Source organism: Mustela putorius, unplaced genomic scaffold, assembly GCF_011764305.1.
Source record: "Mustela putorius furo isolate JIRA1106 unplaced genomic scaffold, ASM1176430v1.1 tig00003866_pilon_pilon_pilon, whole genome shotgun sequence".
Taxonomy (NCBI): Eukaryota; Metazoa; Chordata; class Mammalia; order Carnivora; family Mustelidae; genus Mustela; species Mustela putorius.
Genome location: NW_025422018.1, coordinates 2837882 through 2853640, shown reverse-complemented (window position 1 = coordinate 2853640; position 15759 = coordinate 2837882). Strand labels below are relative to the sequence as shown.

The window sequence follows — 15759 nt, the reverse complement described above, 5'->3', positions numbered from 1 at the left end:
TGCAGTCAGGTTACTTTCAGGTCAAAAACTATTCTGGAAAGAACTTCAGGCAGGGAAGACTAAAAATAAACGGTCATCATTTTCCAGTGTCTCACCATCAGAGTTGGGCCAGACAGCAGCCCAGTCAATCTGTGCTCCTCGCTCTGTCCCCTACAGCTCTTCTTCCTAAACGGTCCAACAGTTGACTTACATACACCAATTCAGGACTGGAATGTCATATACATCTTTAAACACGTAGCAAAATCAGATTTCAAAAGACACTTAAAAATGTATTGCAAAATGTACAGCATTTATTCACATACAGACAAAAAGGCACAAATTCTACTAAATAGTTCAACAAAAAAATACAGCTGTCCTCAACTAGTTTTATAAATACTTTCAAAAAGGGGGTAGAAATAAATACAGGATTGGGCCATGTAATATAAAATAGTCATCTCTACATATACTTTGTTTAATTTCTGATTTTTTTTTTAACTCTTCATGCACCTTTTTTTTCCAATTTTAGCTGAATGGACACCAAGCTAGGCACATAGTGAAAAATCCTCTGTACAAGGTTACAAATGTAATGACAAGTTTGTCCATTTCAAAATAATTAAGATTTGTACACAACACATAGAACCCTTCATTTTCGATTTTGTGTTTATAACCTAACAAATGACATTCCAGGCAACTTTACAAAAGTTTAACTAGCCTACATTTTGACATAATACATTGATCATAATCAAAGATATTTCTTGGTCAGGATGCACAAGGAAAGATAAAGCTTCAAAGAAAAGAAAGGAAAAGCAGAGCAAATGGCTCCTACTAAGAGAGTGCAAGTGGGTGGGGTGGGTGGGTGCTGCGTGTGGCCGCCTCATACAGAGTTCCCAGCAGGACGTGAACTAACTTACAAAGCTATCATTACACTGTCAGAGAAACCGTGCTCTATGCCATTTGCATTTCAAAGCAGGAATAAAAAGTGTGGGCTTTTTATTTTTGTGTTTTGTTTTTGTGTGGGTTTTTATTTTTTTTTGTTTTGTTTTTTTTTTGTTTTTTGTTTTTTTTGGTTCAGCATAACTTGGAACATTTGAAAGCTTTTCAACCTAAATGTGGGGAAAAACAGGTAAGGCATTATTTTTGCACAAAACTAGCATTCCTAAATAGTGCAAATGAATCTGGTACCTCTTAAAATGGTGAGAGGTCATATACTTACTAAAATTTAGATTTTCTTTCTATGGCTTGACAGATTACCCCTCTATATATTCTACTCTCACCCAGAGCTGTTGCTGTGGTCAAAAGGTAACTGTAAAAAGTATCCACCTTCTTCTGTATCCAACAAAAACATTTTTGCTCATATGCAAAAAATCTGATTTTTAAATTACGCTATGAGTAAATGTACAACTTGGATTCATTAAGAAGCTCCTAATATCTGTAGCAACAGCTTATCTGGACAGCAGTCTTTCAGAATGAGCCCCATAGCTCAAAAATAGTCAATCTAAAAACCTGGGTCATTCTTTCCCCTCCCCTGAATTAGCTACTAAAATGTATTCGAAAAGTTTAAGACTTGGTTTGAAAATGTCATACATACAATGGGGATGTGTCAGATCTACTATTTGATCATCAGATAAAACTTGCATAGCAAGATGGAATTCCATAAGCCTTTTTTGCTGTTGACAATCACCTGGAAGACTTGAAAGGTAACTACAGAACTCAAAGCATCCCTCGTTAAGTATCAGAATGTCCCTGCCACATGGAAACAGATGTATAAATGAATCAGGAATTTGAATACTGATATTAACAAACTAAGGATAATTTAGGGGAAGCTGGGCTTGTTCCAAGTGCCCATAATTCTAAATTTCATTGCTACTTAAACTTTCCTTAAGTTTGATTCACAACTACATTGAATTCCAAAGAAAATTAACAGGACTTTAACACTATCCACTGTCTTAATACATACGCACTACAGTGAGTGCAAAAACAGAACATTGTACTCAAATTTAATGCTAAATTCATTATTGCTGATAACTTACTAGTTATTGCCATTTGCAATTAGAAAGTCCAAGTTACGAATTGGAGCTTAGAACTCTGACTCCAGGAAACCTATTACACTTCAGTCTCTTTCCCGTATAACCTTGGTCAATGGTAAGAGGTTATCGCAACTTATTGCCTTTCTATTGTTTTTAAAATATAACCTATTTTGCTTTTTTTTTTTCTTTTTTCTTTTTTTTCTTTTCCTTTTTCTTAAGGAATCCGTTCATGTTGGAAGCCCGGATTCCCCAACATATGCAATAGTGGTTGGCTCTGGGAAGTATGTCACCAGAGTCTGGAAGTTCATCGCTTGAACTTGAATAGCCATTAGTATTGTTGGAAGCCAGATGGCCAGGTATGCCAAAGGCCAGGGAGATCCAAAGTTGGCCCAAAAGGAAGTGGTTAGGGAAGAGGAAGGTCAAGAGGACTGATAAAAATGAGACCAACTGCCCTTTCTCACAGAACTTTCTAATGGCTTCTTTCTCCACCAGTCCCATACCCCCAACACACTCAAGTGCTTCAGGCAACAGGACCTTGCTATACTGACCCTAAATCTGCAAGCTGCAGCAGCTCCCCCCTGCCCCTTCAGATCTTCTAGATCTGACCTTTTTTTAATTCTTTCTTCCCCATCTGCTGTTCTAATTTACACATGAATTCCCTAGAGTCACTGAAGCTTCTGAGCTGCTGCCTCTAACTACAATGCAACAAAAACAGCCTTGTGGGCCAAAGTATAAATATGACTTCAACATCTACCACAGTCCTAGGAAGTAAGTTCTATGGGCTATTAAACGGTACGTGAGGGTTTCTCAAGAACTGCATCTGATTCCGCATATTCAGGTAACCAAGAGTTTGTGCTTTGGGAAGAATACAGAGGGCAATACAAACTCAGGAGGCTTCCGTAAGCCTTGCCCTCTGAAGACTTATTTCAGTCATTCTTAGTGTTTAATTCAGCCTCAAGTACTAATGTCTGAGGGTTACAATCTACTCTTGGGTTTCCTCAACAAGTTGCAGATAACACACTTCTCACAACAGTGATTCATAAAGCACTCTGGAAAAAAAAAATTCAATCTGACTTGCAAGTAAATGTGTTTGTGTAGCTCAGGAGTGATGGGGTTCTGCTTGTCCCCCACATCAGAGCTCTGGTCTAGCAACTCCACGAAAAGCCCGCGGCGCCCCCACGCCATCTTGGTTTCATCAAGAGGCTAGAATGCTTCTCCTGATAATATCTGTCCTCCGGCTGATAGTGCTGCTGGCGTGTATGCATTTCTTTTCTGATGCCTCACTCTCTGAGTCACTCATCTCTACATCAGGGACATACCCGTCATTCTCATTGTCAGATTTTAATTTGTTCTTTGCCCTCTCCTTGGCTGGAACTCGGCCTAAGCCCAAATAGGGGTAGTCTGAGTGCTGGTGGCAGGCCCCCTCATGGGCCTCTCCCTGCTGCTGCCGTTCCCCTTTCTTTGGAATCCGGAATCCGCCCCAGTTTTTCACTGGGCTGGCAGGCGTTGTAGGCACTTTGACTGCAGTCTGGTTATAGTTTACTTTGATGAGGGAGCCGTTGCACTTGGGCACTATCTCTTTCCTCGTGCCAGGTGCTGCCTGCCCCGCTCCCAGGGAGGCGGCAGCTCTGCTGTTGTCCAGGTGCCTCTGGGACACGTCTGTGGACCTGAGAGGCTTGTGACTCTGTTTACAAGGTCTGTCCTTTAAGTCTCCCTTATTAAGATCACAATGAAAACGATGGTCTCTTCTGTCCCCATGATCTGGCATCACCAGCCCATTTTTCTGCTGTGCTGATAGGAGACGTGCTTCTGCAAAGGTCTTTTCAAAACTCAAAAAGCTCTCTGGGACCACCATCCCCTCCCTTCTCCCACACAGGTCCGGCTGCTTCAGCAGGGTTTTGCCTCCACTCCCAGTGCTGTTCTGTAATAGATCTCGCTTATGGGGCTTTTTCAGCGAATGAACCAAGGAAGTACCCATTTGCTTCCTGAAGAACGCAGAATGCCACTTCAAGTCCTCTATCTTGGGAGCATCAGGGCCCACAGAAGGACTGTTAAACAAAAGCATGTTTTCCAGTGAGGAGGAGGAGCAGGAGGAAGAAGGCACACCTATGAACATATAACCACAAAGAAAAACATTACAGAAGCAGATCCAAAAAAATAAAATTCTACAACCTTAGCATGGCCCTAGTAATGCAATCTACCCACCCAACAGTACAACACACAACCACCCAGTCTATAAAAATTTACACAGAAATATTATCTGCTTTGAGAATCTGCATTCAGTCTGTAGACTTGATTTAATATGTTCTATTTTCTAAAATAGCTGAAGCTCACAGAAGTGTTCATGAAACATCTTTCCAAGAGAAACATTCTCCTTCAAACAAAACAAGTGATCTGACTTTCAAAGAGGAATCCATGCAGAATGCCCCTGGTCAAGCACTGCCTCTGCTCCTGCACCTGGTTAGGCATCTGCCTCTGAGCCAAGAAAGAGAGCATCACAAGGGCAGCAACTGGGGCCTTAGAAGTTTGAATCTCCAAGGGCACCTGGGTGGCTCAGTCGGTTAAGCACCCAACTCTTGATTTCCGGCTCAGCTGTGATCTGGGTCATGGGACTCAGCCCTGCGTCGGGCTCCATGGTCAGCATGGAGTCCCCTTGAGACTCACCCTCTGCCTCTGCCCTTCCTCCCTGCACCCTCTCTCACACTGACACGGTCTCTCTCAAATAAGTAAATGAAAATCTTTAGAGTTTCTTTCTCCAAAGTAAATGTACCCTCGCGGGGCTATGATGAGGATAAATAACTGTATGTACGTGAAATGAGAAAGGAAGGTTTAGTTTAAAATCATTCTTGATACCTAGTAAATGTCTTTTAAATCTTCACAATTATATACAAAGCCTATTTGTGGAAGTAAACTGAACTGTCATCCAACACGAGAAGGATAAGTTAAAATGGTGTTTTGCAAACATTTTTGCTACAAATCACAATAACTAAAACTTCACAATGTAACCCAGTAAGAACTCACATCTCATGAAATCATATTAGCCTTCCCCACCCAGATGTGTCACTGACATGTCACATGCTTTCAATGCTGGTGGTGACCCACTGAATTCATCTCACAACCAACTAAGGAATCATAACCCTCAGTGTGAAAAACAATGAATTCATAACACACTGGATTTTATCACAAGGACCACGTTTCTGCAAGAGCCTGTGGGACATCTATAAAGAGCTGTTTTCATGTTCTGTCTCCCATAAGGTATAAACCACCAGGAAAGCAAAGCTCTGCCAGGCAGGAGCCCAGTCAAGACACGGGCACCACGTGTGAACAGAACAGAGCGAGCAACTCCAAACATGATGGAGTTCAATGGAGCACTCCGAACACAAAGGCATGTGGGTGCCCCAGGGGAGGGAGTTCTACAATCCACTGGGCCAGAGACTGCCTGCTTTCTCAAGGATCAAACCTTCAGGTCAACCTTCATGCCACACTTCCATTTCTCTTCCTCAGTCACCTACTGTGGGAAAACAAAGGTAAGAGGGACCGACATTTTCTAAGCTCTGAGTTCCATCTACCTGGGATCCAGGTCTCTGAAAAGCCTTGGCCGCAGGACCTGGAAGCATGGTCCCCAGTGAGGACATGCTCCTCCTACAGAACAGCCCTGCCGTTCTCAGCTTCACACACACATCCAAACCATGGACCCTGACCGACATGTCTAAGCTGTGGCCATCTCCTCCTCACCTGGAACCATCTATCTTCTAAGACTGGGGATCCACCTGCGGCATGAGTAAGAATACAGATGAAAGTCTAGAACTGGAAAGGAGGGTGGGAGAGGCATCCTAAAGGGTTTCCACTTCATTCCCTGTGGGAGCCTGCAGAAAGATTAATGTTGCTTTCAACCCATCACACTTAGTATGGGGAGGAAGGGTTGGTTTACCTTTTCTGGGATAGCAGCAGGATTTCCTTGCAGCTATGTTACACAAAACACTTCCTAACCTGGTGAAGAATCTCAATCACCCCCATATAAAAACCTCAGCCATGAAAAGCAAAAAAGCTGCCTGCAACATCCAAAAAAAAAAAAAAAAAAAAAAAAAAAAGACTCTTAAGTGAAATCAGATGAAAATGCTCTTTACGGCTTATTTTTATAGGTAATCACTCATTACATAACAACTTAACCAGAGTCACAGAAAGCCCTCCAATAGCACAACTCCACAGGCACAACATACATTAAGAATCCTGCTCAAGGGCAGCACAGGCAGCTTGGCCTATGCTGGCCAGAAGCTGGGGCATCTACAGACAGCTGTTTACAGGAGGCCACAAAGACAAGGGATAAAATAGGTCCCATGTATTTACATTCAAGTAGGAATAATGAATGAAAGAAGTTCACTTGAAACACTCCGAATCAAACAAACTACTTTCCCTGATGAACCCTAGTTAACAAAAATTTAAGTCTTACAACTGTAAACTCTAACTAATGATACATCTGGAAAATATTTCTTCTCGGGAAGAAAATTATCTAAGTAACATTAGTAAGTTAATGCCATTAGTATTCCCTGTGTAACAACGCCTCTAGAATACCATTCCAAACTCCCTAAGTTTTTTTCTCTTTGTTCAGCTGACCAACTTAAGTCTAGTTCCATTCATGTGGTTAGTTTTAGGTAAACCAGAATTTGGACTTCAGTGTAATAGGGTATAACCACTTCTTTGTTGCTCCTATGTGTCAGCCATCTACAGAGACAAAAAGTCACCGCAGCAGGAAAAGCTAGCTTTCTGTGGCCACACAAGGCAAGTGCGTGGGCCTGGGGACAGGGCCCTGAAGTCCCAAGACCTGCCTGATCCACTCCGTGATCTCCTTCCCCTCAGAGCCTCCAGATGCTGGCTCTGCGGGATTCACAGTCACAGAATGTCAGTACTCAGAGACCCAGGGGAGGTGGAGATTCAGAACCCAGCCCCTCTTACAGATCCAGGATCCCGAAGAGGTTCAAGGACCTGCCCTAGCATGCACCCCGCCTCCAAGTAACAGATGTGCTCTCCACAACGGAGGAAGTATGTATCTTCGTTTCCTTGTTCACTCTGCCTAACCCAGAGCAATGTAGAAGAGAGGGCACTAAATAAACACTTGGTGCTGAATCTCAAAAACATCCAACCTTCCACCTACACCAAAATGTGCATTGGAAATGTTATCTCAACATGGATGTGTGCCTTAAGCATAATGTCTTAACAGATCTTATTTCTCACACCTTACAAGGTAAATCCAAAGACCAGATAATCTGTAAGTCTCTATGAGGATCCCCATGACACTTTACAATTATCAGGTGCTGGGCGCCTGGGTGGCTCAGTGGTTAAGCCGCTGCCTTCGGCTCAGGTCATGATCTCAGGGTCCTGGGATCGAGTCCCGCATCGGGCTCTCTGCTGGGCAGGGAGCCTGCTTCCCTCTCTCTCTGCCTGCCTCTCCGTCTACTTGTGATTTCTCTCTGTCAAATAAATAAATAAAATCTTAAAAAAAAAAAAAAAACAATTATCAGGTGCTTTGCAACACACCAGAAAAGTTGCTGTGCTTCTCGAGTCTCACAAGAGCTCCCAGTAGGAAGCCTGAGAGATCATCCTCTCAGGGATGGGGGAGCCTCCAAAAACTTGGGCTTGCTTGTGTTTGGCCTATAAGTAGAGGATATAGGATTCAATGCCTATTTGAGGTCACAGAGGTCACATCCAAAGCCCTTTTCCCTATACTGTGATGCTTCAGATGCCCAAAGATTTTCTTGAAATAGAAAAGTCAGTGCTTCCAAGATTCTCCTATAGCATACATAAAAGAAAATTAAAGAAACTATTATTTTTTTTCCTTTCCCAGAACGTGAAGGCTTACAAACCCCTGCACTATTGTTTGACCTACAAGAGCTTAATGCATACCTGAAACTCTTTCTTGCTCCAAGAGCTTAGTGTAAAGATTGAATATCTGTTCCTGGACTTTGCACACAGACCGCTTAATCTTTTCCCTGCGGGTCACCATGTAAGTGAGGTTCCGAACCTAGAACGTAGAGAATAAAGACGCTAAGTAAACAACACATCATAACGGTACTTCAGTGTTTTTTCTTTACCTGAGAAATGTGTTCTACTAGGGCTGTGAGTGACGTCGAAATCAAGATGAACTTCAACATTTTATCCAATCTCTAAACCACTTCTGGGCTGCTAACTAGGATTCCGTGTAGGCAGCAGCCACATGGAAGAGAGACTGGTTGGGGACCTTGAACAGAAGCCCTACCTCGTCCACCACACCCAGCCTGAGGCTCATCCCAGCAGGGAAGACCACTGGGATCCAAGTCCAGATATGCCACCTCCTGCCAAAGGGCTCTGCATACCACCCCTCAGGAGCCACTCCCCATGAGTTCTGATGGAAGGCTTTCGAGCAGTTCAGAAGCCACCTTATCAAGCATCTCTTGAAGATGGAATTAGGGAAGCACAGGGTCAAGGGCCATCACAGGAATATCCTTGCCTACACCTGCCAAAATGATCTCTGCACCAAGCCCACTAGAAGACCAAATGGGTACCAGAATCCAAGTAAACTTATCAACTGGACAGCATCTGAAATGCCTGCAGCGTACAGGGAGCTACTGTGTTCCTCTAGAATATAAACCTAGGAAATGTCCTCCTTGCTTTGCCACTGATATGCTGTCAGCATCTCAAGTTCAACTCCCTGTATCACCACCACCAACTGCCACTGCCCTCTTCCACATTCATCCGTAAGTGACAAAAAAGAGCCAAGTACTAAAAGCTCCACTTGGCATCTGACCACAGCTGCTGGGGATCCCACGTATACACCCACTAACCAATATGAACTAATCGACCCCTAGATTTGTTCCCCATTTTTAAAGTCACCTCACCTATGATTAGCTGATATGAAAACAAAATAGTTAATAAATGCCCTTAACTTCTCAGTCCTCAAACCCACTGGGAAACCTGACTAGATTGCATGCACCTGAAAACACAAATGTCAAATTCAACACCCCAGAGCTACAATTAAACCTCTTCAGGAAGATGAAGACCAGAGCCCCGTTAGAGCTCGGCGGCGGAAGTGCAGGACCTCCGCCTCAGGCACAGCGCGGCGACACTCCCTTAACCCCTCTGTCTTCCTGAGGTGCGGGCAAGCCCTTTCCCTGCCACCTTGACTGAACAAGCTGAAGAGAGTTCCCGACCTTTCCCATAAGGGTGGCAACAAGTCCCACACACAGGACTTGGCACTTCGGCTTCTGTGCAAGAACCTCCCCTAAGGTTTCCAGTCCTTTCTGAACTCTAACCGTTCCAGCTGCTCTTCCTGAGTTCACCGCTGTCTTGTCTCCAAGAGTAAAGGAGGCATAGAGAGGGATAGGCTGGCTGGCTGGTTTTCTTCTTTTTTGCATTATGGCGGTTTCCGGGCTTATCGCAGGAGCACCCCGTCAGGTTTCTGCGGACCCTCATCACCTGGAGGGCTACTCAGCATCCTCCTAACAGCTCTTCTTGATGCATAGACATGTGTGCGTGTGTATGTGTAATCTCAGAATTAAAGAATTGAGAAGAAAATCACTCTATCTCAGAGTCAATACTATTTTGGTGTAATTCACCCTGGCCAGAGCCTGTTCTGACAGCCCCAGAGCCCCAGGCCAGGAAGATGTCCTTTCTAAAAATCCTGACCAATATGGGGATCGAAGTGGCTCACAGGCTATTATCTTTGGTAAGTACTGTTCCACCAGGGCGGGGGTTTGAGCGTGGAAGGCCAAAGAGAGGGAAGAGGCAAGACTAGGTTTGTATCACAGATTAAAAACTTCTGGCCAACGGTTTTTACATCAAGGAATCTGACTTCTGGAAATAGGAAACAGAAACAAATTCTGACATCCTGAGAACAAGCGAAGTTACTCTATTCAAGTCAGATGTACACCCAAGCTACTTACAGCTGACTTGTAAGTATCCATGAAAACAGAAAATAAGGAAACCAGGGTACCTGAACTTTGCATATTATTTAAATTTAATTCTGATCACTTCAACCACTATCCCCAGGAAAGGCTTCCACCCTGCTGCTAAGTGGGCAAATTCCACTACTATGCCCTCATGATCTCTGATAAGAAAACTCTACCTGTAACCCCAAAATGCTAAGGCCAAGGTGAATTTTCATTGGGACAAATGAACCTCTGAATAACCTAGCCCTGGCTCACCACATTTAGACTAGTAAGCACACTAAACCTTCCCTCTCCTATGCACAAAACACTCCTCACAGGACAACCTCCACCAGCAGCCCCTGCTACTCCTGGATGCTCGGCCCTTCCTGTACGCCGCTCAGCCAAACAGCCTCCCCTCCTTCATCCTCTTGCAGTTGCCAGCGAGGAGTTACCCAAAAAACCAGTTCATGGGTACGCCCTCACACCACACTATACCAGAGTCAGGCTTCCCCCCCAAAGCTGGGATTCTCAAACAGAAACATAAGGGGACCCTAAAACACAGGAAGCTGGCCACTAACCACCCCCACCACCGTTTCTGGAGTCAGAGGTGGGGTCCAAAACTCTGCCTTTCTGTTACATTTCCAGGTACTGTTGCTGCTGGTTGGGGCCTGCGCTCTGAGAACCACTGCCCTCTGGAATCCAAGAATGGTCTTAAAGGAGTTTTCTTGAATCCCAAACACTGCTCACACACTAAAGCTCAACATGCATTTTGTTTGGGGACACCTGTAGCCTCTATCAGATTCTCAGAGGTGACCATTCCACTGAGTGGGGAGTAGGACAGTCTCCCAGGAGCTGGCCCCTTCGCATGAGCCCCAAGTGCAGAGGAGGCAGATCTCTGAGAAAGTTCTCATTTACTGCATCTTGTAAAAGACAATGTCTAGGGGATAGGGATTCCACCAGAGTGAAGTGGCAGCCTCGGGAACTTGACATAGCCACGGACCACACCTCAGCAATTGCGTCTTCTTAAAAATGGGGGTTCCTAAACCCTTCTAAAATGCACTCCTGCCACCTAACTTTGCCATCCAGAGCTGTACCCAGGTGTGGAATGCCCGGAGGTGTGTATTTGCAAGAAGAGCTATCAACATTATCGTTCATCAGTTGTTCGCATTTCTAATGAAGGCTACTCATTTGTCCGTTTAGAACCAACCACAGCTTTGATTATAATCCCGTGTATCCATGGCTTCTGCAGGACAGTCTCTATGAACTACTACTTTGTGAATTAGAAGAACTGTAACTTAATTGAAAAAGTAATTTAGGATTTGTTCCGGTCACCCCTGCCCTGATACACCTTTGGCCTGATATACTTAATTGTCTATAATTACAAAGCACTGTGCGGCTCTCAGGAGCACAGTACGGGTTTCAATGTTTTTTAAAGCTTCCACCATAGCTGGCCTTGTGGCAAATTCTGGAAACTTATTTTTCATTATAATAAGCCCATTTTAAATGGATACTAAATTCCCTAAAATGGCCTAGGCTTTTAATAAAATAATGTAAGTAATGCCACACACACACACACAAAAATCCTGATTTATTCCCTGTTTCTCGTACATCATCGGTATCATTCTACTTAAAAACCAACAGTAAGGACTCCAAAAAAAAAAAATGTTTAGAATTTATAATTATAAGTGCGTGTTAATCTGAGTAACTGAAGTACAGAAAAGAGTTAGTACACCACAAGCATTTTCTACACTTTTATTCTGTGGTGATCATGAGACAAACACAGTCCAAACATTTAGACTTCTCGTCCTCCCTCCTGAGGACTATCTGACTCCATAGCTCATGCAACCCCATATACCGCGGTCGTTAGGCTGGGAATAATGGCTTCTTAGCAGGACTCCAGTTTATCTTTCCGAATCCCTTTCTCCTCCCTCTCTTACAAATGCCACACACAGGTGGTTGAAGCGAGGTCTTCTTTACACTCACCACCAGGGGGGGTACAGCAGCACAAGAGCCTCAAAAACCCTCCTCCGGCTCAGCCTCCCCCTGAATCTAGAATCTGAACCTGGTCAAAGAGGGGGTGTTGCAACAAGCTGGCCCTCCGCACTCGGAAAGGATCTCTAATGCACACTAAATACTTCCGCACCTATGCCATCTTTAGCGGGGCCACACAGGTCTCTGTGAGAGCTGGATTTTTTCAGCTTAATACTCCTCTGATTTATCCCTGCTCTTTGCCTACGCTCTCATTTCAAATTATCTCTGTGTCAGATCCTCTCCCAGGCAGGTGAATCATTCCCTGCTAATAAGTGAGGTGCTTCGGGGCGACGAGGTAACTGTTTCAGGCCACTGGGGTGCCTTTCAGTGCAGGATGCTCCAGGCCAGAGAGCTTGGGTCCCAGTTCCTGTGCACTAATGAATTTAATCGTAGCTGGCAGTCAGGGGAGTTGCCACAGAAGGTGCTCTAAGATGCATCCCCAATTAGCAACCTCAGTCAGAAACTACCTATGGGGAATAGGAGGCCCTGGAGGGAAGACAGCCCAATCCTAATTATTCCTGTAGCAGGAAGGGAGGTCCAGACTGGGGCTCCAAAGATAATGGAGAGTTGGGGAGGCATAAAGCAGCCACACGTTTAAGGAAGTAACATCAGACAAGGCTCCAGGCAGCCAAAAGCCACTACATTCACAATCCAGTAGTGGGATCAAGTAGTGTACTGAACATTACTCAGGGCTCCTCAGATAGATGAGAGAGCCCTGTGCGCCGCCCCAGCCCCGCAGACACACCACAGACACACATGGACAGGGACACACAAGCGCACACGCACAGTATATACTCTGCCTCAGTGATGCCTTAGCACCTCACTGCCAGGACAACCTCCGGGAACAGATACGCATGTGTATGTAAGTTCATGCACACACATCGGCACCCACTGCCTGCTCGCCCCCGGGACGGTACCGGGAATGTCCCTGTGAATTAGCCAAGAAACGAGGGTGGGCCAGAGAAGCAGTGCCTAGCTCTCCTTGATGAGCCTGTCACTGGCATCCAGTGTTTCCCCAGGTCTGAACAAGAATCTTTTACTTCTGCCTGCCCCCACCATGAATCAAATCCAACTCCATCTGCAAACAATTCTGAGCCAATCCCTTGGTCGTCTTCCTGGGGCTCAGTTCCCTCTAGTACTGGAAGGAAGAGGGGAGGGGACACACCCCATATGATCTTACAGAACAACAAGGATTAGTGGGAAAGTGTTTTAAAACTAAATCACAGAGAAGCTCTCCACTCTGTGGCAGTCTTACACATATGTACAATGAGTTTACCAGCCCATAAATATATTTAACTGACACAACCTCATGCTGCAGTGTGTACAAGGGTCTGGGAGTAAAGGAACTGGCTACCATTCCTTGCTCTGGGCAAGCAGCCGCCTCTTTGCAATCTTCTTTTCTAAGTCACTACAAGGTGTCAGTGTCAATCATTACCCTCTCCAGGTCCTGCCGCAGGTGAGTGAACAGCTGCAGCCTCCTAAACAAGACATCCTGCTCCCGCTTCGCTAGATTGTCCTCTTCATCTTTCTTTGGAGTGATCAAGGGCTTGTTGAAGTTGACCTTCCTCTTCAACTTCCAGTACTGGTACAGGAAATCCACTACTTCCTCAGGCAGCCGCAGGGCCCTGGCCACATCCAGCAGGTTGACGAAGGTGTAGAATTCATCTTCCAGCTGTTGCAGCTTCTGCTTGCGGACACTCACCCGGTGGGCCTCCTCTTGATTCTGCTCAAGGCTGGCAAAAGGCTCCAGCGGATTCCGAGGGGAACACTCAGAAGCCCCATTCTCTTGTGTGGCCCCCTCACCGAGGCTCTCCTCCGGTTTTCTATGTGAGCTGTGCTTCGGGCAGTAGGACTTGAACTTGACTTCATCGTTCTCTGCCAAGATGGTCTTCATCTCCAGGCCCCGGTCGAAAGCACAGGTTACATGGAAGGCCGTGCGGCAGTTCTTCACAGAGCACTGGAAAGAACACAGAGAACGCGAGAAAAAATGGTTATGGAGCGACAGTGGCTAAAGGCCCTCCGTGCTGGGCACCCTCTTTACATCCACACACAGGAAGAGTGGTACTTCAAGCACGTGCCAGGAGAGGGCTCTCTACCTCAGTTAACCCTGGCATGTCTAGTCTTAAAAAAGGTACTGAAGGGAAGGAACTCTTTCCATGAAAGGTTTCATAAACGTAACCATCACTCTTAGAAAAGTAACTGCATCCGAAACGCCTCTTAAGGCAGACACAATTACACAAATGGCACATTTAGACAAAAGTGGCCTGGCACAGATTATAAAGAACATGGGCTCAATATGCAGAGTAAACTCTGAGGAATTAACTAGTTTTCCTAGATTTGAACTCTTTTAAAAGCGCTTATATAGGGACACCGGGGTAACTCAGTTGGTTAAGCATCTGCCTTGTGCCCAGGTCATTATCCCAGAGTCCACACTGGGCTCCCTGTTCAGTAGGGAGCCTGCCTTCTTCTCCCTCTACCGCTCACCCTGCTTGTGCTCTGACAAATAAACAAAATCTTAAAAAAAAATAAATTAGGGGCACCTGGATGGCTCAGTTGGTTAAGCAACTGTTTTTAGCTCAGGTCATGATCCCAGGGTCCTGGGATCAAGTCCTGTATCGGGCTCCCTGCTCAGCGTCAAATAATAAATAAATAAAATTAATTTTTTAAAGTGCTTATATAAAACGTTTGAAAAAGAATCTCTTCAGGAAAAATAACTACTACTAAGAGTTTTTCAAGGAACATGAATCCTCCTGCTAACTTCCAGCCAGGAAGGGAACACATGGGAAAATAAATAGTACACTTCTTCCAAGCAGCCAAGTCTGACAAGAATGAATAAAAAACTCCTGGAAAGAACAGGTAAAAGGAGAATCGAGCACAGGAAGGGGGATGAGAACAGATTATAAAGAGGTGGAGCCTCTTCGCCAGTGAAGAGGCTCCACCAGATGCAGAAGGCTTCTGGGGCCAGGGGAGGCCCAGCATCACGAGACTAAACTGCAGTGTGGTAGAACAACTGTGAAGAACCCACTTCCTATGGGTCACAGGGAAGATGACCCAAAGACCAGGCCCCACCCTGCTGTGTCTCCCACCTCACTAAACACTGTCCCTCTCCCTGCCTGATCAGGGCTACAATTTAGAGCCTTGATGTAGATGGCAAGCCAGAGGCTAGCAGGAGAAAAGTCATTAACTTCTCCCCATCTGATCTCACTGGGCAAATCCCTGGAAGGAGATTTCCTTGTGGTGACTGAAGCCAGTCCCTTAAAAGCAACACTGTATTTGTGTGAGGCCAAGTGATCCCTGGGCACACCAAGACTGCAGAGAGGAATAGAACCCGGTGGCCGCAGGCCAGCTGAAAAGCTTAATTAAACTCATTCAACAGACCCTGAATCCCAGAACTACAAATAGCAGAGGCTGGAGTTGGGGCTTTTTCCCCTGATCATTTCAGTATTTAAGAGGTGACACACTGGCAGCCATGATTTCTTCCATTTTTATAAAGTCTCTTTTACACAGAAGTACAGAAAATCCAGCTCCCTTCACCAATCCCATTACAAACACTTCAGGCACATGAACTCACATAAATCTGTAATTTTACCTATAAATAACCTCAATTCCAAGAAATGTGTGAAATCAGCTTTAGTGGCAGGCAGAGCAAGCGCGCGCGTGCGTGCACACACACACACACACACACACCTGGCCACTATCATTAAAAGACAAAGTGCTCCTCCCTTTTAGCGCACAGCCAAGTGGGAAGTAAAAGTGGGAACAGATGATGAGACACTATCTGGGTTTGGCTTAAACTACATCTAACCAAAACGTTCCAACCT

At 45.1% G+C, this 15759-nt stretch overlaps 1 protein-coding gene across 14 annotated transcripts in view; it reads right to left on the bottom strand.

Moving 5' to 3' along the window:
- Positions 1–268: 268 nt before the first annotated feature.
- Positions 269–15759, bottom strand: part of JADE1 (jade family PHD finger 1) — a 60907-nt gene continuing 45416 nt past the window's right edge. For 12 of the 14 annotated variants that reach the window (XM_004747919.3, XM_013053903.2, XM_045066431.1 and 9 more), the window contains 3 exons: positions 13374–13895; positions 7908–8025; positions 269–4112 (listed from right to left, as the gene is read on the bottom strand). In XM_004747919.3, coding sequence (XP_004747976.1) covers positions 3202–4112; positions 7908–8025; positions 13374–13895 — 1551 coding nt within the window. In that variant the 3' untranslated portion in view covers positions 269–3201. Of the gene's footprint in view, positions 4113–5627; positions 5777–7907; positions 8026–13292; positions 13896–15759 lie in introns of those variants that run through there. The other 2 variants (XM_045066433.1, XR_006602391.1) reach the window with 2 other exon arrangements.